Below are 25,291 nucleotides of genomic sequence, written 5' to 3'. Positions count from 1 at the left end.
GGAAATCTTATGTGCAGCCGGTCCGACTGCCCGACTCCGATCCGATGCGCACGGGACCGCGCATCGGATCGGGGGGGCTGTCAAACCATGCGATTTGGCCCGATTTCATGGCCCGATTCATCCGAATCGGGTGAAATCGTGCCCAAATCGTATAGTGTATGGGGGCCTTCACACAAGGAGAATACATTTATTTGTATAGGCGTATAATGCCCATGGAACACTAATTACCGATGGTCGGATTGGCTGTAATGTTGACTCGATAGTTGGACTCAAACATTAAATACCTCCCATAGACCAATAGTCCATTGTAGGTCAAAGTGGATATGTTGTGTTGATTCTAAAGCAGAGTACATGTTCAATGATGTGTGTACCTGGCCAATTCCTTCTCAAATGGACAAAACCATGTGCATTGCATGGCAGATGTAACGTGCAGAAAATTACATTTGGGTGAGTTATTTTGTTTCTGTGCAGAGAAAATACAACCCCTGCAGTGCGCATGGTTTTGTCCGTTTGAGAAGGAATTTGCCTTTGCAAGTGAACCAGAATTAGTGCCATTGTCTGTCACAAGACACACTGAATGATTATCATGAAACGGCACCATATATCATTCACAGCCTGGATCCCCTGTGTCTCACTTTTTGGTGCGCCATGTCTGTTATGTAGCAAGCCTGAAAGGTCTGCCGAATGATCCTGGAGGCATGTGCTCTAGTGGGGGTACACACTGGATGATGTGCTAGATATATTGTCTGGTGAGGCAGATTGTCCAGATATCGCCTACTATGTATCCAGCATAGAGACCCTTATCGCAACTGGGTCCTTATTACATGTCACAATCAGCATTTTTGTGAATATTCTGTTTGGATAACTGGAGTACAAGGCTTCTTTTTTTTTTCTCATGTTTTTGTATATTTTGTGGTTTTTGGAGAACTATTTAAGTATTTTAATAATTTGGTGTCAAGAAATTTGGTGCTATAGAAGTGTTATTCTAAAGGGCCATACACACAGATTCAGCATGGGAGATTTCAAATCTCACAGAATGGGTTTGGCGACTTGAGTGAAATAAGTCTTCAAATTTAAATAATGGGTTGGTCTAAAGCCTTGGGGAGTGTAGTCTTCTTTGTCTATATTAGAAAAATAATGTAAAAAAAATGGTGTGGGGTCCCCACAATGAGCATGGCCAGCCCCGGGCTCTGAGCCAGTCCTGGTTTCTCAAATACCAGGGGAAACCATTACATAAGGTCCCCCTATAGGCAAGAAACCAGCACCGGGCTCCTTGGCAGGTATAGGGGGGGGGGGGGGGGGGAATGAGTAGGGGTCCCCTGTATTTTAGGGGCCAGCACCAGTCGGAAGTGCAGGGGAGGGGCCAGGGGTTCCGCGAGTGGGGGAGGGGGGGGGGTCTGAAGTGCCGTGGTTGTCTGCACATTTGCTCTAAATGATCTGACCCGTCCGTTCTGAATCTTGAGCAGATTCAGAAAGGCGGGGCCATGCATTTAAATCGCCATGTTGTCTACACGCAGCGATTTTACATGTGGTTTCAGGCATTTTCTGAGTGATTTAGTAAAATTGCTCAGAAAATGCCTGAATGTCGCCCTGTGTGTGGGGCCCATAACTTTGCATGAGATTATATTTAGGGGTATAGTGCTCAAAAGAACACATGGCTAAAATTGTACATTTGGCCAAATGTGTAGTTGTGCATATCTCAATGCAACCATGCCAGGTTTCCTACAAATCATGTTATACAATTTGCTATAGATACCTCCAAATGGGCGTATACTCCCTTTCACCCAGCTCTGCAAGTCTGCATTTGCTGAAACATGCCCTGAGTGAACTTTACTCTAGTCACACCCTAGTTCTGATGGGTAGATACCTGTACAGCCGAAAGGCCTAGAACTGTGCATTGCTGTTGTGCGCTCACTTCTCAGCATGCGCCATGTTAACTCGTGCAAGATAGATGTACAAAATGTCACTGTTCTTCTTAGTATTCTTAGTATACAAGTACAACTTATTATGGTCTATTTTTACTCCTCTACCTTTGTACATGGCCCATTAGTACAATATGCATGCTACTTTTCTTGTTACAGACTTGGTAAGATCTATTAGACGACTTCTGTAAAGTATTTTGTCTTTATTTTTTGTTTTACACTTGGTATATACAGCTCTGTACCAGCAGCTTTCACTGATAATGATGGCAGCCCCAGGTCAGAAAAGGTTGAGATAGCAGAACAGACTTAGTGCCCTATATACTGCCCATTTATCGCTTTTGCAGGTATGAATGTCTTACATAGTATTAAGTGTTCATTTTTTTTTTTCCATTTAGAGCTGTATCTGCATTATAGCAAGCACTGTTTAACCCTTTTAGACCACTTGTTTGTTCCTACAAGCAACCAATTTTACTATTCTCTCCACATCCCTCCTTGTTTTGCAGTTTACCTATTTATTGTGTTATTTTGGAATTACTGTATTGGGGTGTGGTATATTTGGCCGACAGTCGGGATTCCGACAGTCAGTCAGACGTCGGAATCCCGACTGCACAGCTTGGGGAGCACAATGAAGCCCCTTGCGGGCTCGCCACGCTGTGGGCATGGTTTTATTCTCCCTCTATGGGGGTCGTGGACCCCCCACGAGGGAGCTGTCGGGATTCCGACGTCGGAGGAATGACTGTCGGAATCCCAACTGTTAGGGAGCCGTCCAGCACCCTTGTATTGTATACACGAAAGGGATACATTTCTGCTTAATTTTTCCCCCCTTGTTGGTTCCATATTTGTTATATTATTCAGTGACTGTCTAGGCTTGTTCTTGAGTGTGACCAGCCTTTTTCGGATCTTACTAGTTCAAGGCTCGACATATTTTTTTTTATGATCTAGGAGGCAGACAAACTAAAAATGCTTCCTGACCAATCTGGTCGCCATTAAGACCTGACCTGGTTTTGTCCAGCCCTGTATTATTTCCAGGGGGCTCACCATCCTATTATCACAAAGGTATCTAGGGCAGGTAGTGGTGACATGGTTTTACATTCACATTGCTTTTCATTGCACACTGCAGGAGTGTTTCATCCACCTGAATTAGTGTTCAGTCAGCTGTACATAAACTCTAGAACTGGGGTAGCCAACCCTAGTCTTCGAGAGCTACCAACAATGCATCTTTTGCAGGTCTCCTCACAGAATCACAAGTGAGCTAATTAGCTCCATCTGTGTATCTTTTAAAATGTGTCCGTGATTAATGAGTGCAGCTGTGCAGCAGCTAGGTTGTCTGGAAGATGTGAACTGTTGGTAGCTCTTGAGCGCTAGGGTTGGCTACCACTGCTCTAACAGGTGTCTGTGACTCCTGGATTCCTATATGATGGTGGATTCCTTAGCATACCACCTGAATTAGCAGGTTATGACTGTAGTGTCTGGAGCAGTAATAAACCAGACTCTAGGACACTACTGTGATTTTTGCCTGATTTCACCCGATTCCATGAAAAAGGTCGACATGCAGTTTTTAACATTTCGAGTCGACATGTGCCAACAGGCAGTATTTCATACCCTACCATCCACTACGCCAGGGATGGGGAAATATTGGCCCTCTAGCTGTTAAACTACACATCCCAGAATGCTTTGCTACAGTTTTAGCATGGGCAAATAGCAAAACTGTAGCAGGGCATGCTGGGATGTGTAGTTCAGCAACAGCTGGAGGGCCAAAAGTTCCCCATCTTTGCACTACGTCGTGGAGGTGGAATATAATAGTGTGCCGAGTGCGGGACAGTGTCCATGTCGACATACACACAAAACCCATTTGACTCGTGTCGACCATTGGACCCTGTCGACCATTAGCGGTTGACCGTATGATTATAGACCTAGACACTGTAGATCTAATATAACATAACCATTTTAGATCCAATGTGCGGTCCCCCGCGTATTGGATCGGAGCCCCTAGATCGCAAGTACTGCACTATAGATTTGTTGGAACCGGCAGTACTTGCTGGAATTGCATGATATCTAGATCTATCTATATCTCCGCTTATGATCTCTTATGCGACTTCTAGGAGGGAGAGGTCGCATAAGTGTATGACTGCTTTAAGTCAAGCGGTATCTCCTGATAAACCACTTTCTTTGTATCATTATGCATATTAGACACCTGAGCAGACTTTGCTGATTAAGTTTACATGCAGCATGCCTACATTGTGTAGCTGCGGTTGTATCTGGACAAGGAGTGTTTAACATACACGGAAGCTAGTTGTAAGTGTACACGTACCTCTGTGAAAGCATTTATAAATTAACTATTTTGCTAGACATTAGACAAGCCTTGCACTTCATTTCATGTTCCATAATTGATTAAATTATTTTATTTTCCCTTAGTGTGTGAAAGTCGCCATTAAAGACAAGCAGGTGAAGTACTTCATTCACTACAGCGGGTGGAATAAGAAGTAAGTTAAAATATTATTATTATTATTATTTTATTTATAAGGTGCCACAAGTGTTTCGCAGCTCCGTACAAATGAACAGTACAGGGAGACAAAACTTGGCATAACATTGAATAAATAGCAAAAATACAGTACAAACAGAGTGCCACAGTTCAATACACATTACAGCTTAAATATAAGTAGTGAGGACTCAATCAACATACTATAAGAGGCTTGAGGCCAATGGAGATGAGTATGCGGACGAAGATGGTCACCGAGTGTGAGTATAGGAGAGCTGTGAGTGAAATGTGGAGGGAAAAGGGCCCTGCTTGGAAGAGCTTACAATCCAGTAGGAAGGGGAGACAGACTGATTACAAGAGGTGCAAGTGGGTGGTGGCTAGATAGCTGGATGTAAACAGGCAAGGGGTCGGAGAACCAGCTAGTTTATGCAGGACTAGTTTATGCAGTGGAAGGGTACGCTTTGATGAATAGGTGAGTTTTCAGTGCCCGTTTGAAGCTTTGCAAGGTCGGGGAGAGTCTAATGGAGCGAGGGAGTGCGTTCCACTGAAGGGGGGCAGCACGGGCAAAGTCCTGTACTCTAGTATGGGAAGCAGTGATCAGGGTGGAGGAGAGACGACAGTCATCGGCCGACCGTAGAGGGCGGGAGGGTGTATGAATGGAGGTGAGGTTAGAGATATATGGAGCAATGGAATTAGAGATAGCCCCGTATGTGGGTGTGAGGTGTTTGAAGAGGATTCTGTAGGGGAATGGGAGCCAGTGCAGATTTTGTTGAAGGGGAGTGGCAGATTTAGAGCGGCGGGAGAGGAAGATAAGCCTGGCTGCAGAGTTGAGGACAGATTGGAGAGGAGCCAGTTGGGATCGAGCAAGGCCGGTGAGGCACAAAATAAAGATGAATGCTTGGTGTTTAGGGTCTTTGCCATGGGAATAGCCTATCGGTACGGTTTACATCAAACCTGTAAAATAGAGTTTGATGGCAGATAAGAACCACTTGGCCCATGTAGTCGACCTTTTTTTAAACGTGTTACCTCAAACCATATTTGATCCATATTGCTTTGTAAGGATCTTAATATCTGTAAACAAATCAAGTGAAACAGAGTTTCTTTCAGAAAATATTTGTAGCTGATAAGTGTCTATATTGTAATGAATGTAGCAATGTCTCCAAAGTGGCTTTTAGTGCAAAATACAAACTATAGCAATACAGGTTGAGTATCCTTTATCCAAAATGCTCGGTAACAGGAGAATTTTGGATAACTGATCCATGTTTCGCAATATTTTAATATTTCAATGAAGTATTTTGAAGTATCTTGCATTTGTAGGCAGTATTCAATGCTCTGGATTCACCATTTTTTTTTGGGGGGGGGGGGGGGGGGGGAGGAGGAGGAGAATCGGGCTGTTATCACTCTGCAGTGAATAGTTACACTGAAAATCTGATTCACCCTATTCAGTGTTCACTGTCCGCTGGCCAGTTCTCAGTTTCATGCTCACTGCAATTCGCTGGTGTATTTCAATGGGGTTTTCACTGGGATTCGCTGAGAGTGTATTCAATGCTGAATGCTTTCTCATTCATGAATGCTGAATGAGAATTGCTTTCTCCATGATTTTCGCCATGATTCACCGTTTTGCATTCGCCATATTTTTAAGGTGAACTGGAAAGTGTTCTTTTAAAATAAAGGTTTTTCTGGGGTGTTTAAAAAATCAGTAATTTTTATATGTGAAGGAGCATGCTATTTGGATTCATGTGCTTGCAGTACATGAATATATGTTTAATTTTTTCTTTTCCTTTTTTTTCTTTTTGCATGATGTCAGCAGGGGGGTGGGGAGCCGCTCATTAGATATTCACTGCACTGAGTCCCGCTCATTACATATGCACTAGCGGGACCAGCGCAGCGCTCCCTCCACCTCCCGGCCTGCCCAGTCTTCTCGGGGAGGCAGCTACTGCCGCCTGTGTTCCCGCCAAACCACCTCCCCCACACGGCTTCTGGCGCAGGCAGGGAGGCTTCCTGCGGCATTCGCCGGGGTGGGGGAGTTAAAATTCACCATTGGGGGCAGCGAGCCCCTGGCGCGTTGATTAGGGTGAAAGGGCGGGCTGGCACCGAATGCTCCAGCCCTCCGGAACCCGGCGAATGTGCAGTGTATCCTAAACAGGATTTGCTGCACATCGTGAAAAATATCACTGAATACTGGCCTATATTGTACAAAAACAAGGTTTCAAAACATGAAACAAAGTTTGAGTACTATCTCAGGCACTGACTTGGCATACCAAGCAATCATTGTCTTGCACATATTTAGTGCCAGTTACATATCATGTCCCCAGTAGTGCTGTTACAGGTGTACCCAGTAAGTTTTTAGCAAAAACAAGTGTTTTTTTTTTTCTCCTACTGGAATGTGTGGTTTTCTGAATAATTCGGATAATGGATATTTGGATAAGGGATACTCGACCTGTATATTTAATTTATTGGTGGGTTGTGGTCTCCTAATTGGTGGTCTAACATTGCAGCTATGCATTTAACATTAATTTTCACTTGCTTAAGTTGTCTTGCAGAGACATGCACACACGTTGCTGTATTAATGAATGATATACTCAACAAAGCCTTTAACACAGTATAAAATGTTTTTCCTCGGATGAAGTCCGTTATAGACTTCAGTATTTTATAGTGTATTAATGAAGAACTGTATTAATGAAGAACTGGGTATGTCCTTTGCTTTATGGAGTATTACATTTGCATTTATCATATAGATCTGATTTCTAGCGGCCTCTAAGGTTCAGCATTTCTAAGTTTGGGTTCAGAACATAAGGGTAGGTTTATTAAGCTTGGTGAAGTTTATAGTGTCTCTTATCACCGGCCAATCAACTCCTACCTGTCATTTTTTGAACCAAGCCTGTAACGTCACAGTTAGGAGCTGATTGGCCGGTGATAAAAACCAGACTATCACTTTACAGAGCATAATAAATCTGACCCACCGTCCCCTTTGCGTTAACATATCTAAACTCATTAAAATGTATTCACTTGCAGGCTCTCTTCACCGGCCACAGGTTGCAATTAGTTATGCTGGCCCGGAATAACATAGCTATGGGGTGTTTCATAAAAAAAAAAACGACGTTAATTTTTTTACTACATTCACAAATATTGTGGGTGGGGAAACTTTACAGTTTAAGCAGCTTCCCAATTCCCCTTGTACTACATGTTGTCAAATACGTATCTCTGTAGACCAATTCTTAATATGGCTACCCATAAAATCTCTACCTTTGCTGGAAGTAAATATAGATATAAATGTCTTAATTCCTGGTATTAGTGACCTTTTAATAAAGAACATAGCATACTTTTATTGGAATCCCTATACATAGGAGGCAAGTATGATTGTAGAAAGTGGCCTATTTGTAAGAACATAAACTCCCTATTGGTAACAAAGACTTTCGATTTCAGTTCTTGAAATGATTACATAGGATTACCCTGGTCAGACACATCTGATTGCGACAATGCCCCTCACCCTCCATGCCAGAAACCCAATGTTCTCCAAACCAGGATTAAACATAGGGTTATCCCAAAATGTGTTATGTTGAGATTTGATGGAGTCTATGAAGCAATTGGTTTATTTATAACCATGTTAGGTAGGTATCAAACAGAACAATGTTTAACAACTGAAGAGGGGATCCCATGTTCTGAACAAAAACTTTTAAGCTGGCCATACATCTGAACATTTAATGTCCAATCGGGCTTGTTGAAACAAAAATCTGATAATATCGGACCATTTTTGTCTGTTTTCCATCATTTCGAAACAAACTGTCATTTGCTCCCATAAGTTACCAGATTTTTGTTCCAACCAGCCAGATCGGTCAATACATCTTTAGCTTTATGGCCAGCTTTACTTTGATTTAGATGCCTGTGTTTTTGTAATTTACAGGGGCTTCTGTGTCTCGGGCAGTTATTTTATAAAATATGAGTGTGCTCTGGGTAGACTAACATAATGCACAACGTTAGACATTTGTATCAAGAAGTAACGTGCACAGATCTGCCTTATAGTAAAGGTTTTAGTGAAAATAAAATCCAGTGGGAAATTTTAAAACTTAAATCCCTGTATTCAGTGCAAGTTTCAAAAGGAAAGTAACTTATCAGAAGACGGGAAACACCTCTTTCTATTTAATACTTAATGTGCTGTTCTGCTTAAGACTCTATGGTGATGGTGTGTTTTTTTTTTTTCGTTTTTTTTTTTTTCTCTTTTTCTTTTCATTTTTCATTTTTTTGCAGCTGGGATGAGTGGGTACCAGAGAGTAGAGTACTCAAATACGTGGACACTAACCTGCAGAAACAAAAAGAACTTCAGAAAGCCAATCAGTAAGTGTGGTCTTGGCATAAATATACAGTTAGGGTCATGGGTAGTGTGTAAGACAGTGGGGGGTTTATGGGAAGAAGTTAAGACTCTGGAAACCCTGTCTAACAGGTGACCTTTTGGGGCTAACCTATGCACTATAATGCAGGGATCAGTATGCAGAGGGAAAGATGAGAGCGGCCCCTCCAGGAAAGAAGACGGCTGCACTTCAACAGAAGAATGTAGAAGTGTAAGTAAACGGTCTCTTATTCTATGTTTAGAATTAAACTATTGATGCGGCTTCACGTTTAGTGTGTTAGTAAATGGTGTATATTAAAAATTATATTTTCTTTTTGTCCTAGGAAAACAAAAAAAAATAAGCAGAAAGGTAGGTTCTTTGTGGCTTTTCGGGGATTTCTTTGGTCATTAGTTTTTGTGATTTTTCTTTTGGGTAATCAGTGTTTCTTTACAGCTCCAGGGAGCGGCGAAGGCAGCAGTACCAGCGATGTCCCCCAGCCACCGCGCAAGAAACGGGCACGCGTGGATCCCACCGTAGAGAGTGTAAGTACCTATTCTGACAAGCCTTCATCATGTGTAGCATGGTCTGATGTAGGCTGGAACAAGCGGACTAGCTGGGCGTTGCCCTATAGCTTCTACAGACTGCTTCTATTCGGTGCTGTGCAGTGACCAAAGACATCTGAATGGCACATCTACACTGCAGATCCATGTTGGCTCATATTAGAACACCTATGCTATGAAGAATATGTGAAAGACTTTGTTTTTGTCCCTAGGAGGAGACTTTTATGAACAGAGTTGAAGTTAAAGTAAAGATTCCTGAGGAATTGAAACCCTGGCTTGTGGATGACTGGGATCTCATCACACGACAGAAACAGGTACAGTATTCCGAGCCATTCAGGACTTTACTTGAAGCCTCGTGTGGATTTCCTGTTAAACATGCTGAAAGCTTACAACTTTAGTATGTCACACACACAAGCTACAAATACTTTTATAGTTGTGCAACCTACAAGCTGTCTGGCGATGGGTGTTGCAGAGTATATGGCTTCAGGGAGTAAAGCCCAGACCTGCAGGCTTTAAGCAGCCCATACACGCTGCTTTGTGGGCGTGCTTTTCGTGCTGTACTAGCACGGATTGCATTGCATTGCATGTGCATCCGTTGTGCATGCGATGCAATGTGATGAAACCGAAGTACAAAAAGTATGTGCTTGCACATACTTTTTGTACTTCGGTTTCATCACATTGCATCGCATTGCATGCACAACGGATGCACATGCAATGCAATGTGATCCGTGCTAGGAAAGCACGCCCACAAAGCAGCGTGTATGGGCTGCTTTAGAGTTCTAGTAGTTGTGAAACCAATGAATGATCATTCTGCTCTTCGTTATTTTTTAGCATAAATAGCTAATGTTGGGGGACAGTTGTGTTTTACCTATATACTAATGTGTACGAAGGACTGAGATTAGATCAGCTTGTGAAAAATAAACTAGGATGTCCTCCCTAGACATCTCTCTAAGGGACGACACAACCCAAAACCTAAAAAAAAATGTCTGTAGAATGCAGAGAGTAAACCTGTTTTCACCATGATGCCATGTCATAACTTACTATGGGTTAGTAGTAACAGCCTCCCTTATATGGGATAACCGCCCACCTGTTCCTCCTTTTTACCCCTTTGTGGTGCAGGCAGTGGTGGAGGTTAGCATGCAAGTGTAATTGGAAACAATCATTCCGTTATTATATGGATTCGGTATGAAATCCCGACATATAGAATGTACAGGTGAAACAGTGTACATGCCTTTTGGTCGACAGGTGCGAGGTCGACATGGATTTTTTTCACTGTTTTTTTGAGCCGAATGTCGACAGTCAATATGGACACAGTTGCAAGTGAACCGCAGCCCCTCGCATCGCTCGCGATGCTTCGGGCACGGTGCCTCGCTGCGCTCTGCACACTATTTTATTCTCCCACCACGCCGTAGTGGATGGTAGGGCATGAAATACTGCCTGTCGGCACATGTCGGTTCAAAAAACAGTGAAAAAACCATGTCGACCTCGCAGCTGTCGACCGAAAGGCATATAGACTGTTTCACTTGTACATTCTATATGTCGGGATTTTAATGTCGGGATTTTGACCCTGTCTGGGTTTAAAATATCGGTATTTTGACCCATTCGGTATCTTGACCCATTCGGGATTTTGACTGCATCCCTATTATATGGCTTTGTGGGCTGAAAGCCTATATAACAGTGTGGTAAGAAATCTTGCTGCTCCACGAAAGATAGCAATAACTGGGAGTTGCAGTCCCCGTCATGCTCATCAGTGGTGTTTGAGGTAAAAAGGGCGTTTAAATGTAGTGCAATATACCACAAAGGGCCTGGCTTTGGCACTCTGATTATGCAGAGTCTTGTTTCCAATATAAGCAAAGCCTCTTTCCCTGTTTTTCGTCCTTCCCCTGCAGCTGATGAGCACCCAAATTCTGTCATGTATTCATGTACGGTGTGCCTGTACTTAAGTGACCTAAAAATATACCAAAGAAGATTTTAACAACAAGACGTATATACACTGGAAAATCTTTTGCTGGATATCATGATGTAGTTTTCTGCAAAAAAACAAACAAGAGCCTGCTGCTATTCTAGACAGCATCAAGAGCTTATGGAATGGAAGGAAAGGTCATTTGTTTCAAAGGAAGGAATTCTTAGCTCTACAGGGGTCTAAAAAGATCCAGCTCCCAGACGAACCTCGATCTGTGTTGTGCGGCTTCATCAGTGTGGTATAGGAGGAAACTTGAAATATTTCCCTCTTTAGAATCTGCTGACATTCATGAGGCTGAGAACATTATAGAACTGGCAGAAAGTATGTTGAATATTTATCTATATGAAACTTATAAAGCAGTCTCTGAACAAAATGATTAAAGACTGCAGTTGTGATATTGTAGTGTAGCACATCCATTCCACTACGTGTACCTTCATGCAAAGATACAATGGCTAAGAGGATGGACAACCTATTAAAACTACATACCTGTAAAGCTTTTTTTTATTAAAATCAGATTAGGCAGAAGGTTCACTTTTTTTGTGCTTCAGGATTGCGGAGTTTATTCACCCTGATTCAGAAGAGATCTTTAAAATGGTTCTTACTAAGAAATTTAGAAATGCAACAAGCTGTGGAATATTTGAGGCTACTCTTGATGTGTTTTTGCAATATCTGACTGCATTGGGGAAAGAAGAACAATGTATCTGCAATTCTGGTCCACAGATTAACATTCCAATAATAGATTAGCCACATTACTCTATAAAGATACATTTTTGGTAACAGGATATGATACAAAATTGACTGAAAGACGACTTATGGTGTGTACACACGGTAAGATATTGCTGCCGATGTAGTGAACATCGGAAGCCATATCGCATGCATTTTTAGGGCTTGCGAACCCGATGCGCTGCAGATGCGCGCTCCTGTGTGAGCGCAAATCGGCAGGCAAGACTATATAGTGCAGATCTGCACTATATAGTCTAAATTGTGCCCCTCCATGCATGATGTGCTATGCGAGTCCTGATGCGATCTGATTGCATAGCGCCGCATATCGCCCCGTGCGTACACACCATAAAAGATAAATGGACCAGATATCCTGTGCCAACTTCAAGACCATAGTTTAGGGAGTGTCAACAATACCATTGCAAATCCTTGTATGACCAGACCGGTGTGCAAGACCTGTAGGAGATCAAATTCAAAATGTTGACTACATCTGTTCCCTCCCAATAATGACAGTAGGGGATAGTCTTGAGCCACAGAAAGATGCAATTTCTTTGTTCAGCTCGGATGAACTGGTTTGTGAAGTAAGATCCAATGACGATAGTACAGGTCATTGCTCTAAAAGACCGTAAGAACAGTAATCCATTTACCTGCAGTAACGCCTGTACTCCTGCAGAAAGGAAGAGCGGTCTACTCACCTCTGTTCCGGGAAGAGGGTATTGGCTCAAAAGGAACTAATCATATTTGCTCTAATAAAGCCATTGTCATAGAAACATTGGAGACCAATTTAGCAGGCTTAAGTAAAGCAAAAAGATGATTCTAAAAGATGCCTTCTTTGCATGCCAGTCAACTGCTAACATCAGAGCGAAGTATGGTTTGTGTCCTAGGTCATTTCCAATTTCCATGCCTCCCATTTTGAAACCTCGCCGGCAGTGTTGTGGCAGATTTAAACGGAATACTTACAGATGACAGGCATATGGGATCCTGGTGGTCAGAATATGGATGCCAACATCCCTAGAGGGAATACAAACATGGTTCCTGTAAACTTGCTTCCACAGTTTGTCTACCCCCTCGGCAGATCGCTCAGCACACATCACTGGTGAAGTGCTATCTGTGCATAACTAGATCGCCCAGCACACTGCTCCAGTAGTCCCATGTGTACAGCGCATGTGTACATGTTCTAAACAGACTATCATATTTTCTTAGAGGAGGGCTTCCCTTAGTACAAAAGTGCATGAGCTTAATTGGACATTTTATTTCTATTCCAGCTTTTTAATCTTCCTGCCAAAAAGACTGTGGAGACTATCCTGGAAGAATATGCTACATACAAAAAATCCCGGGGAAACACAGACAACAAGTAAGTGTGTTTTCTTAGCTACTGTATATTATAGCCATGTAATATGTATACATTTTATGCTTCTCCAGGTGTAACAATCATATTAACATTGGGTCGGTTTTGTAGTGTAGAGTTAATGAACTAGCCAAAATGTTATGCTGTCAACCACCTCTTCAACTGACTAACCTGGACAGTTCCCAGTGGTTGGAATCTGAGTCTTCAATACCTTGGAAGTTCAAACGACTTGGAAGTGACGTAGCATGCATTTCTCCAGGTTTAAATAAATACTATCTGAGGCAGATACATGGCAATTTAGTGGTTATGTAGTTACAGCAAAGACTTTATTTGACCACTTGTGTTTAGGGAACTGTAAAATGTGTTTTCACCTTGTGCATGTTTTGTGACTTCTGGTTGTCTTGCAGGGAATATGCGGTGAATGAAGTTGTTGCTGGTGTTAAGGAGTACTTCAATGTTATGCTGGGCACGCAGCTGCTGTATAAATTTGAACGCCCTCAATATGCAGATATCCTGGCAGACCACCCTGATGCCCCCATGTCACAGGTTTATGGTGCACCCCACTTACTGCGTCTCTTTGGTAAGTTTTTACATATTGCCTTTCTACAACATCTGTCCTGTGAGTTGTACTTTAAAGTGGTGGTCATATTGTTGCTCTCGTCTGTTTAGTTCGCATTGGAGCCATGCTGTCCTACACCCCCTTGGATGAGAAAAGTCTGGCCCTACTTTTGAACTACCTGCATGACTTCCTGAAGTGAGTACTATGTTGACTTTCACATACCAGAAAGACCTAATCTGTGGTGGTTAATGTATTTTGAGTGCTAAGACTTTACTAGTTTGTCCCAGATTCCATGCTGTACTAAAGTCAGAGGTTCCCAAATGCGGTCCTGATGCCACCATAACAGTTTAGGTTTTAAGTTTATTCATGCTTGACCACAGGCAACGTAACTTCTTTTAGTCTATTTGATTGAACAATCTATGCTAAGATCTCTGGATTGTCATGCTGCCTTAAGGGATCATGTTTTGTAAGGTTTAGCTCAAAGGTTCCCAAACACTGTCCTCAAGACACCCAAAAAATCCAGGTTTTAAGTAGCCATGCTTGGCCACAGGTGACTTAATTAGAACCTCAGTCGGTTTGATTTAACCATCTGTGCCAGGGATATACTTAAAACCTGGACTGGTGGGGTGCCATGAGGACCATGTTCGGGAATGTTTTATGTATGGTTATGTTGACTGGGTATGGATCATATGGTCGACATGGGACAAGGTCTAGTTTAACGGTCAAATGGTTAACATGGGGTTTAAAAAAAAAAAAAAATAATAATAATAATAATAATTTGACCCGACTGTCGACATGAACACCGGATTAAGCGCACCGTGTCCCCTCGCATGGCTCTCTTCACCGTGTCCCCTCGCATGGCTCTCTTCACTCGCCATGCTTCGGGCACGGTGCCTCGCTGTGTTCGGCACACTATTTTATTCTCCCACCACACCCTAGTGGATGGTAGGGCATGAAATACTGCCTGTCGGCTCAAAAAACTGTTGAAAACCCCATGTCGACCTTTTGACTGTCGACCTAGACCATGTTGACCTAATGACTGTCGACCATCTGACCGTATCCCATGTTGATTGCCTAATATATCTGTGGAGAATCCTTCCCCCACCCCCCCTTATTCAAGAGGTTCACAAATGCAGGGTGCCCTAATGGTTCAGGTTTAAAGGGTAACCAAGCTTGGGCACAGGTGACTTATTGAGTACCTCAATCAATTCGATTGAATCTATACTCCGCTATGAATATCATGTACCGTTAGCATGCCTTGAAGGCCATGTTTGGGAACCTCTTGCCTAACGTTATAGTGAAATCTTAAAACTAGTCAAAAATTCAGAAGTGCTGACTTTCAGTCACACGTAAATGGTAAAAAATCTTTAGTTTTTGTGAAAGGGGTTAAACCAGTGGTTTCCAAATGAAGTAACGGCACCCTAGAGTATTTTTTCAAGGAACCCCCTAGTCTGAAAGTTTCTTATTGCTAAATAAAAAAAAAAGTAAAATTCAGTAAATTGGGCTTGCCTCTCAACCTTATTCAGTTATGTAGTGATAGACATTGCTGTGGTTCTAATTACCCACATATAAGGGTCTCGCGGCACCCAGTTTGGGAACCACTGGGTTAAACAGATGAAGGAATAACAGTTAATCTCTAACGTAGATAAGTCAGTGGGTTCAGACTAAAGAAGTGTACAATGCTTTTTAAATATAGGTAAAACTACTGGCAAGGGTTTGTTTTGTTATGTAAGTTACTGATGAGGCTTGGACTTGTTTTAGAGTTCTACAGGAACAATTAAGGATTTTGACAAAGATTGGCATTTGTGATTTTCAGCATCATTAATTTATTTCCTTGTGTCTTTTGAATCTTTTTTTAGATATTTGGCCAAAAATTCCACAACACTGTTTAGTGCCAGTGACTATGAAGTTGCACCCCCTGAATATCACAGAAAGGCTGTATAGTCTCAACACTGGCATTCTCTATTCAGGATGGGGCAGCGAGTGTCCAAGACTTCCTTACCAGATCATTCTAGAGTGTAACATGGTGCAAGTGACTGGATTAGAATGTGTGCTTCATCCTATTGGGTGATCTTGTCAGTTTTTTTAAAGACAGACTGAAGACCATGCTGGCAAACCAGCAACTGTTGGGGACATCTGAACTTTGACCAGTGGTGTCTTACCTCCTTTACTCGTGGACTGTGTGTGGCTGGAAATTGTTGCTACACTGAAATGAGCCTGGTTTCCACTGCTTCGTGGTGATTGTATGGTTTTCAGCCTTGTTCATATTTGTGCATATTGTACGTACTAGCCTGCCCTATCACTGGACTAACTCTTCCAGAATACATCCAGATTCTCTTATGCTGACGCGGACAAAGGTTTCCTGGGAGTACCCTGCGTCATTGAGGATTACTCTGCCCAATAACTCTACCACTTTGATGCATCTACTTTATTAAGACTTTTTCCAGATACCTGTAATCTCCCAATGCAGTCATTTGTATATGCCGTGTACACGACTGCACAATTTTTTCCCCTTCAGATGCATTGTCTTTGCAGCCCAAATTTTAGATCCATATTTAGGATGAAGAGACAAAACGTTAACGGTATCAAGTGTTTTGCTACAACCAAATTCAGTTCTATAAACCTTTTTGAACTGAGGGATCAGAAATTGCTGCTGAGCGACACTCAAAATATTTAGGAAGAAGTTGAAATGTTGCAGGCAGTGTAACTTTCAAAATGACTTGTCTACTTCAAGTGGAGGTGGCTACCAGTATGTCCCATTCATCTTCTCCAGGTGTAATCTATTGCCTAACAATTGCTTGTCCTGTAGTAGGTGCCCAAATTCCGTAACATTTGTTTCTTCGAAAAGCTCTTTCTGCAGCACAAGGTTGGACTTAAATTATTTGCCTTCGTGCAGTTGCATGCTGCTTCCTCGTCTATTAAGCAGCAGACATTTCAGCAGTGTTCATTGTAAGCTGTTGCTAAAGGTCTAAAATGACCACAAGCACTTTGTGTCTGTGCTGATTATATGTTTGCGATAGGGAGAATTTGTCAATTTTTTTATTGGTTTTCCTAGTGGCTCGTCATTCCATGGGGTTTGCTTAATTCTCCCTATCGTCACAAATGCCAGCTAGTATTTTGCTGTGCTTCGTGTTTTTACACCATGGTTAACAATGTTCAAATGTGTTTTTTTAATGCATGGTGGTTTTATGTATTGCTTTAAAAATACAGTGTACAAAAGAGGTTCTATAAAATAAAGGGTCTGTTATGCCATAGTGAGTGTTCGGTGACTACCTTTGTTTTGATTGGATACGTACATTCTATAGGGCAAACTATTTCAAACACCACACACACACACACACACACACACACACACACACACACACACACACACACACACTCACTCACTCACTCACTCACTCACTCACTCACTCTTTCCTCTCCTTAAACTGTACCATATCCTCCAGCTATATTTGTTTTCTTAAGTGCCTGATGGACTGGTATAAACATTTAGCGCAGGTGCATGTTTTATTTCTTGTAGGCTTTCCTGAAGAGCAGGTATTATGCATGCAGCCTGCAATTGTCCCCCTGACTACAGCCCATTCCTGGCCCTGGGAGAGTCCCCATGTACACATGGGTAATCTGGGAACATGTATTTTACTGTTATGTATTGGTATTGACGTTTGCCAGAAAAAGCTGATATAATCTATGTGCTGAATATTATCATATACATAATTGAAAACTGTTCCAAATATTGCTTAAAAGCATAAGAATCAAATAAGAGGGGAGTCGCCAGTTATAAGTGGGAAGATTTATATGGAGGGATAGTGTGAGCCATGTTGGAGCATGGCCTCAGAAATGAATAACCTTTTTTATAGAGTGCACACCCAGTTCAATGTAGTCTATATTTTTGTTTTATATAAGCGAAATCAAACTTTTGATTTGATCCCAATACTCGGCCCTGTCGCATCAAAATCAAATGGAAAAGTGCGCAGGCAAGACTATATAGGCTAAACCGAATGTGTACACAGCACCGTGCGATTTGATTGGAATCCAATTGGGATTGAATAGAATGTAAATCGCACCGTATGTATACCTCTTTAGACTTGCAGGAAGAAGCCAATAATCCCTAGTAGATGTGGATGCGAGTAAAACCAGTCGGGGTCACCCAGCTTGTCCTACAATGGTATAACAAAGTAACCTATGGAAAAGGACCATCAATCTTTGTTTAGATGTAAATTAGGCTGATTCATTCATTCATTCAGAAAAGTATCTTGCAGAGTGTTATTTTTTTTCCCACCTTCCAATCCGTTTCTTGAAGAACAACCATGACTGGTTTCAGCCAATTTTAAGTGTTGCTAAACCTTTCTCTGCTTGAGCAGAGTGTTTACATTTTCTGCATTCCATGTGAGGAATTTAATGTTCCCTAGAAAAAAATAGGTTTAGAGGTGGGATCTAAATGTTCAGAAAATACCCTGCTTTGCAGAAAAGCTGACTAGCCAGATATCCTAGCTAGTAGGGTAGATTTGATGATACGTGTGACTTCTAAATTCAAGTAAATATACAATAATTAAAAACTGCTTATGCCAAAATAATGTAGTTCTATCATAGACAAAAGGCCTATGCGTGAGGCCAATAATAACCAGTACACAGAATCCAAAATTAAGGAAGGCTGAAGAGAAGGGTGAAAACTAAGAATGAGGCAGAAGAACCATTCCCTGAGAACAGGTAGAAAAAAAAGTAAAATCAAAGAACAATGCCCTCAGAATGCAAAGACATAGAGAATTCCAATGTCAAATAATAACATAGCAAGAGTCAAGCAATAGGCATAATACCTTGTGGGTCATATGACGGATCAGACCAGAGTCAAATTAGGTAGTAGCTTTCCCAGAAAGTGAATCCACAAATGTCTTTGTCAGTATCCCCAAATCAAAGAACGATTGTTTTGCCTTCATGGAGTATCTGGAGTTTAGCAGGGTAGAAAGGAGTAAACCGGATTCCGGCATCAAAGAGCGACTTGTATGCCAGGAACATTTCTCATTTCATTGTAACTTGGTAGGAGAAATTTTGAAACAAAAGTAGTTTGTCCCCTTGATATGATACTTTGACACTTCCAGTAAACTTCCATTACCTGGACTTTATCCATGTAATGGAGAAATGTAACGATGAATGGTTTTGGGTCTGGGACACCTTTTTCTAAATTATATTCCTAGCTGTAAAATAAGGGCCTAAAAGAAACCTGGTCTCCATGTTTTTTTTTTTTTGGCATTGGAGTTACCTCTGCTACCATTCTGGGATTTGTCACCAAATGTTTCCATGTGCAGCTCAATGTCCCCAGCACTGTGCAGTCCTGGCCAGCAGGGGGGTGTAATCTAGACAGCAGGGAGTGGAGAGTTCAACGCCGTGACAAATAAAAATATACCTTCACAATTCCAAACACACCAAGGCAGGGAATACTTGGCAAAAGCAAGACTAATGGTGTGTACACACGGTGAGATTCCCTTGCTATTTGACTTAAGATTCAACTGCTATACAATCTTTGCTATCGCTGTACTTTTTACATACAATTCTTGCTATCTGCATAAGATTTGCACTATATAGTCATTGCTGCCCTGTCTATCTGGGTTTCGATTTGTGCTGTCATGGGAGAGCGCATCGGGATCACACGGTAAAACTGTGCGATCTGCATGCGATTTTGACTATATAGTCAAAATATCATGCTGGATTGTACCGTGTGTACACAGCATTACCCAAAACCAGTACAACTATCCTTTTATTTTCTTATACATTCCCCATGGCAGCCTAACACTATGATGTTTCCCTTCCCCTATAGATTAGACAGGAGTTTTTTTCTCTAGGACCGCCGACCTTGGGTATAACAGCCTCCTCTTCCTTTACCTCGGTGTCTTTTTTTTTTTTTTTTTCCTGTCTCCGTTTAGAGAGGACAGAGTAGGGAGTATTTTTTTTATTTTAAACAGGGTTACCTCTTATTATATGGGGTGGCTCCCCGGGGAGAAGATGATGCTAGGGGGATTTGAGTTATCTATACCCCTATGCATGTGTCTGATCGTACTAAAGTATACTACTTCATAACAGAGAAAAGTGTGTGGAACACGGACCGGTCAGAGGGTGCGATGTACTACTTACTGGAAGCAGCCTGGAAAGTCCAAGGACAGCATGGCGTATAGTGTGTGGTCCAGAGGGCAAGGCATAGAGGTGTCCGCCGGTATGAGAGACGCGGCAGTCCGAGCTGTAAGCCGCGACTGCACGCTGCGGGCTTAAGACTGTGAGGGCGGAAGTACGCGGCAGCGTTTCACTTCCGCCTAGAGCAGTCACTAATGTACAGCCAAAACGGTTCCCCGGAAACAGGGGGAACAAGTTCTGTTCCGCTCAGCCATCCTGTTGATTAGCCTGGCAGGTCATCAAGGGTTATGGCGCCCTATTTAAACCTGGTTAAACGCAACTTCTTGTACCACTTGCTGTACTGGAGTTTGCTGCTGTCGAGATGATGTGCCTTCTCCCCCTAAGCTAGATAATGCCCCTGTGAGGTAAGCCCTTTGGTTTTGGGCATTCAGTTGTTTTATTTTCAAGTTACTTTCATACTCTTTTCTACAATACCGGTGTACTTTCTGTAGGCACACTACAAGAAAATAATGTATTCTAAGAATAAATACATTGAGACCAATTGCATGTCATGTTACAAAGTATTTTATTCTAGTCAGAATAAATCATTATGTGAAAACTGAGATAAAGTAGGCTGAAATAAAGAGAAAGCCTGATCATACTAAAATACTTAAGGAACTGATGTCATGGATGAAGCAGAATTTTGTATCTAAAGATGAATTCACACAATTTAGACAGCAAACAGATCCAGATCTCATGCTGGGTTTAGTCAGGATGAAGGTTCATCAGATATAGATGATCCAGTAAAGGATTCCACAGATGAGTCAGGAGAAAGAGGATGACAGGACCTTCAATCTTGATATTGTTGAAAATGTGTTAAACATATATTAAGCTATATGAACTACCAGGAAGCCCCAGGTACCTCGGTAGAAAAGGATCCACTGTTTGAAGATAGGTCTAGGAGAGGAAGGACCTTCCCATTGAATAAAGTGGTGAGAGAGATGATTGCCAAAGAATGGACAAATGTTGACAAGAAGTTTACGCTTAGTAACAGAGTGGAAAAGATGTATCCTTACAAGGACGAAGCGTTCATTGGATGGTGTAAAATACCAAAAGTGGGCGCAGCTGTAGCGGAACTCATGTCTAGGTCTACTATACCATGGAAGATGCAGCTGCAGTCCTTTTGGCAACCATTTTGTGGACGATTATGATTATCTTCAAAGAAACGAGATAGGGGCAAGATTATTGAAATTCCCAGATGTATGGATGAAGACGATTGGGGACAGATGGGTTCTGAACATCATCCAGAACGGCTACTCCATAGAATTTGCAAAGTTCCCGAGACAAGATCGGTTCTTAAAATCCAGAATACCAAGAACGATGGAGGAAAGGATGGAATTGTCACTAAAAATAGAACAACTTCTAGAAATAAACTCTATAGAAGAGTTTCCAGGACAACATCACAGAAGAGGGTTTTATTCAAACTTATTTCTAGTGAAGAAGACCAATGGGGAATACAGAACAATTCTGGACCTAAGAGACCTAAACAAAACCATAAAGAAGATAAAATTCAGGATGGAAAGTTTAACGTCTATAGAGGCTGGAATAAAGAAAGGAGCGTACTTAGCTTCAATAGACCTAAATGACGCTTACTACCATGTTCCAGTAAACGTCAATCCCAGAAGATTCCTCAGATTCTCAGTTGCGAACAGACACTTTCAGTTCACATGCCTACCTTTTGGTCTAAGGACGTCTCCCAAGAGTCTTCACAAAGGTTCTGGTCACTCTGATTGAGGAACTGCGGAAACTAGGGGTCCTAATATGGCCGTATCTGGACGATCTATTAATAGCTGGAGACTTGGTGAAAGAAATCCTACAAAGTGTAGATCTGACAGTATCAACATTACAGATTCATGGTTGGGTTATAAACAAAGTCAAGAGCTGTCTTTCGCCAAGTCAAAACATTCAGTTTCTGGGCGTCCTAATAGACACGGTAAACTTCAATATTGCTCTCTCTCCAGAAAGATGTCTAAGAATTCAAAGGATGATGGAGACAGTTCTATACTCGAAGGAGGTTACACTGATTACGGCAGTACAACTATTAGGCATGATGACATCTTGCATAAAGGTCATACGAATATGTCAGTCGAATATGAGGAAGCTTCAATGGTACCTTCTACCTCTTCTACGAAGGTAAAATAGGGGTGGGGGTCTGTTGTACAAGACAGGGAGGTTTGAGTTGGTTATATGATATATATTGGCCCCCTGTTGTGTTATTTCTTAAATATTTTGTACGTTTATATTGTACATGTACGTTTATATATCTTAGGGGTGTGCTACCACAGACAAAAGGTTCAGACTGGATATTTGTAAAGGAGAAGGTTGTCTATTGGTGGTGTACCATTAGTAGAAAGAAGCAAAATCATAAAATATACCTTTTATTGGTTATACATTTAAAAGCTGCGAAATATAACGAATAACATAAACACGAGTGGGTACAGTGCAATTAAAATGCACGTGCAGAGTCTACGAGCAGTTGCCAATCTTTTATCATGCGTAACACCTGTTAATAACTCCTTTTTATTTTTCATTAATTATGTATATTAGTAGAGGTGGCTTTATAATTGTATTGGAGTTTGTGTGAGTGGTTTGGGGTCCTGCGGTTTGTCGGCAAACAGAGTTGATAGTTTCCTATATCATTGTATGCCAAACAGGGTGTTGGTTACAGGCTCTTGTTAAAAGCTACCTCATAATACGTATGTTATGCCATGTATATGTCGGCAATTCCAATCTGTTTCATTACAGTGCAGAGGCACTAATAAATGAGTTTGGTGGTGCCGCCGTCAAGCATGCAACTATATTCTATGATGGGTGATACTAGCCGTCACTCGCCGTGCCGCTGAGTACCGTGCGGCGGCTGGAGTAGGGCTATGGACGGTTCTACTCAGGGGTACATTAGAGTCCTGAAAAGGACTAATATAACATTCACACAATCAACAATAGTAAGGCACTGCTCAGAAGACGTCTGTTTGGCCGGCGTACGCTTCGCAGATCTTCAGGGCCATGGGAGTTGCCCAACAGGCCGGATCTACTGAAACAAGGTCCAGTTCAACATTCAGACCCAGCGACATTATGTCTAAGGGCGTGGAAATTGAGCTGCAAATATTAAGTAAACATAATCTTTCGTCACAAGTCACTGATATGATGTTAAAGGCCAAAAAAGGATGTCTCTTCCTTAGCATATTACAGACCATGGATCAGATTCATTAACTGGGGTCAGTTCTCAGGTGATTTTTCAAGGACTTCCACTGGTAAAGTGTTACAATTCCTGTTTGACGGATTCCTATTAGGATTGGCAACCGCTACAATCAAGGCACAAACCTCTGCTTTAAGCGTTCTACTGGACAGACCGTTAGCCGAAGAGAAGATGGTCAAAAGGTTTGGCAGAGCCATGAAGAGAATTAGACCACCGATCAAATCTATTGTGGCTCCATGGGATCTGAACCTATTACTTACAGTGTTAAGGGGGCCATACACACGCAGATTTATCTTCAGATCTGGCTGGTTGGAACAAAAACATGGTTATGGATGAGAGCAAATGACAGTTGACCATTTGCTTGGAAATGCTGGAAAACTGACAAACTGTCACTCATCCATAACCATGTTTGTGTTCCAACCAGCCAGATCTGAAGATAAATCTTACTAGTGTATGGGCACCTTTAACCAAACATCCGTTTGAACCACTTATGGACATTTCACTTAAACTACTTACCTGTAAGGTGGTTTTTCTAGTGGCAGTCACTTTGGCCAGATGGGTGAGTGAATTACAAGCCCTGTGGATTGAAGAACCCTATCTGACTGTCTTTCCTGATAAAGTGGTGTTGAGGACACACCCAGAGTTTCTACCAAAGGTGATCTCAAACTTTCACCTCAACCAGGAGATAACCCTGCCTGAGTTCTATCCAATTCCTCAAAACGAAGAAGAAGAAACTTGGCACAAATTAGATCTTGTTAGAGCCATCTCTATATATACCTGGAAAGAACCAAAAACTTTAGATCTACCAAGCACTTGTTCGTGATTCCAGAAGGAATAAAGAAAGGTGAAGCACCAGTAAAACAAACTATTTTGCGATGGATAAGAGAGGTTATCCTATTTGCCTACAAGAAAGAAAACAAGGTGGCGCCTCCTATCGTCCATGCACACTCCACGAGGGCAGTTTCCACATCATGGGCGAATAAGGCGAAGGCATCTATTACAGAGATCTGTAGGCCGCTACCTGGTCCTCGGTTCATACTTTCTCTAATCATTATGCACTTAATGTATCTACTGCCCACTTTGGGAATCATGTCTTGAGAGGAGCCGTTTGACTGGCTTCGCTATAATAAATATTTTCATGCAGCATTTCCCTCCTGTGTGTTTACTTGGGTATGTCCCAGTGTTATGGCTGCCATGGGGATCGTAGAAGAAAGAGGCGAATTATACTCACCGATAATTCCTTTTTCTTCCTAGAGATCCAATGGCAGCCACTGATTGCCCTCCCGTGTTATTACTGTGTTTTTTCTCCAGGATTACGGAGACATACAAAAGACACTGAGGTAAAGGAGGAGGAGGCTGTTATACCCAAGGTGGGCGGTCCTAGACAAAAAACTCCTGTCTAATCTATGGGGGAAGGGAAACATCCCAGTGTTATGGCTACCATGGGATCTCTAGGAAGAAAAAGGAATGATCAGTGAGTATAATTTGCCTCTTTCTTCTGCAATCTTTTCTTTTATCAAATTTAAAACAATCCTAAAGACAAAAGGAGATTGTATCGGCTGACACACATAAGAAGGTTTATGGCCCAACAATACAAGGAGATAAGAATGCACAAATTACATATTGAGTCCCTCACTGGATTTGCTAAATACCTCCAATCTATACCTGTGCCGTCTGTCACCCGACGGAGCTATTCGAGATCAAGAGAATCGGCAAGTAGCATATTTCAAAATAGTACATATCAAGGAGTAAACTTGGTTTGTTATATAAGTGTAAAGGTAGAGTTCCTTGTATTGGTATATCAAATTAAGATATAGGGATCAGAACAATGTCACAAATATATGTAGCCGTCAAAATAAAAGTAGAAAGAAAATGAAACCCAACCCCTTAAGTCAAACCTTCCCCATAACAGCCTACCCTGTATGACCTATCCCCAACTTAGGTATTCTTGGTTCACTGAAAAACCTTATCCCTAACTTCCCACTACCCATTCAGAAAAAAAAAAAATCACTGTTTGCATATACAGCTGCTATAGTTGTCTCGAAGGTGCAGTG

The 25,291-nt window shown here is 41.9% G+C and overlaps 1 protein-coding gene across 13 annotated transcripts in view; it reads left to right on the top strand.

Moving 5' to 3' along the window:
• The window catches only part of MORF4L1 (mortality factor 4 like 1), a 31,532-nt gene extending 14,399 nt beyond the window's left edge, over positions 1-17,133 (top strand). For 6 of the 13 annotated variants that reach the window (XM_083184430.1, XM_083184426.1, XM_083184434.1 and 3 more), the window contains 10 exons: positions 4,338-4,405; positions 8,650-8,736; positions 8,880-8,960; positions 9,073-9,098; positions 9,183-9,271; positions 9,502-9,603; positions 13,238-13,326; positions 13,728-13,900; positions 13,990-14,074; positions 15,739-17,133. In XM_083184430.1, coding sequence (XP_083040556.1) covers positions 4,338-4,405; positions 8,650-8,736; positions 8,880-8,960; positions 9,073-9,098; positions 9,183-9,271; positions 9,502-9,603; positions 13,238-13,326; positions 13,728-13,900; positions 13,990-14,074; positions 15,739-15,823 — 885 coding nt within the window. In that variant the 3' untranslated portion in view covers positions 15,824-17,133. Of the gene's footprint in view, positions 1-2,156; positions 2,267-4,337; positions 4,407-8,649; positions 8,737-8,879; positions 8,961-9,072; positions 9,099-9,182; positions 9,272-9,501; positions 9,604-13,237; positions 13,327-13,727; positions 13,901-13,989; positions 14,075-15,738 lie in introns of all 13 variants that reach the window. The other 7 variants (XM_083184432.1, XM_083184435.1, XM_083184437.1 and 4 more) reach the window with 2 other exon arrangements.
• Positions 17,134-25,291: the final 8,158 nt, after the last annotated feature.

The sequence above is a fragment of the Crinia signifera genome, chromosome 4 (assembly GCF_055691185.1).
Source record: "Crinia signifera chromosome 4, ASM5569118v1, whole genome shotgun sequence".
Lineage (NCBI taxonomy): Eukaryota > Metazoa > Chordata > Amphibia > Anura > Myobatrachidae > Crinia > Crinia signifera.
This window is presented reverse-complemented; position numbering and strand designations above follow the sequence as displayed.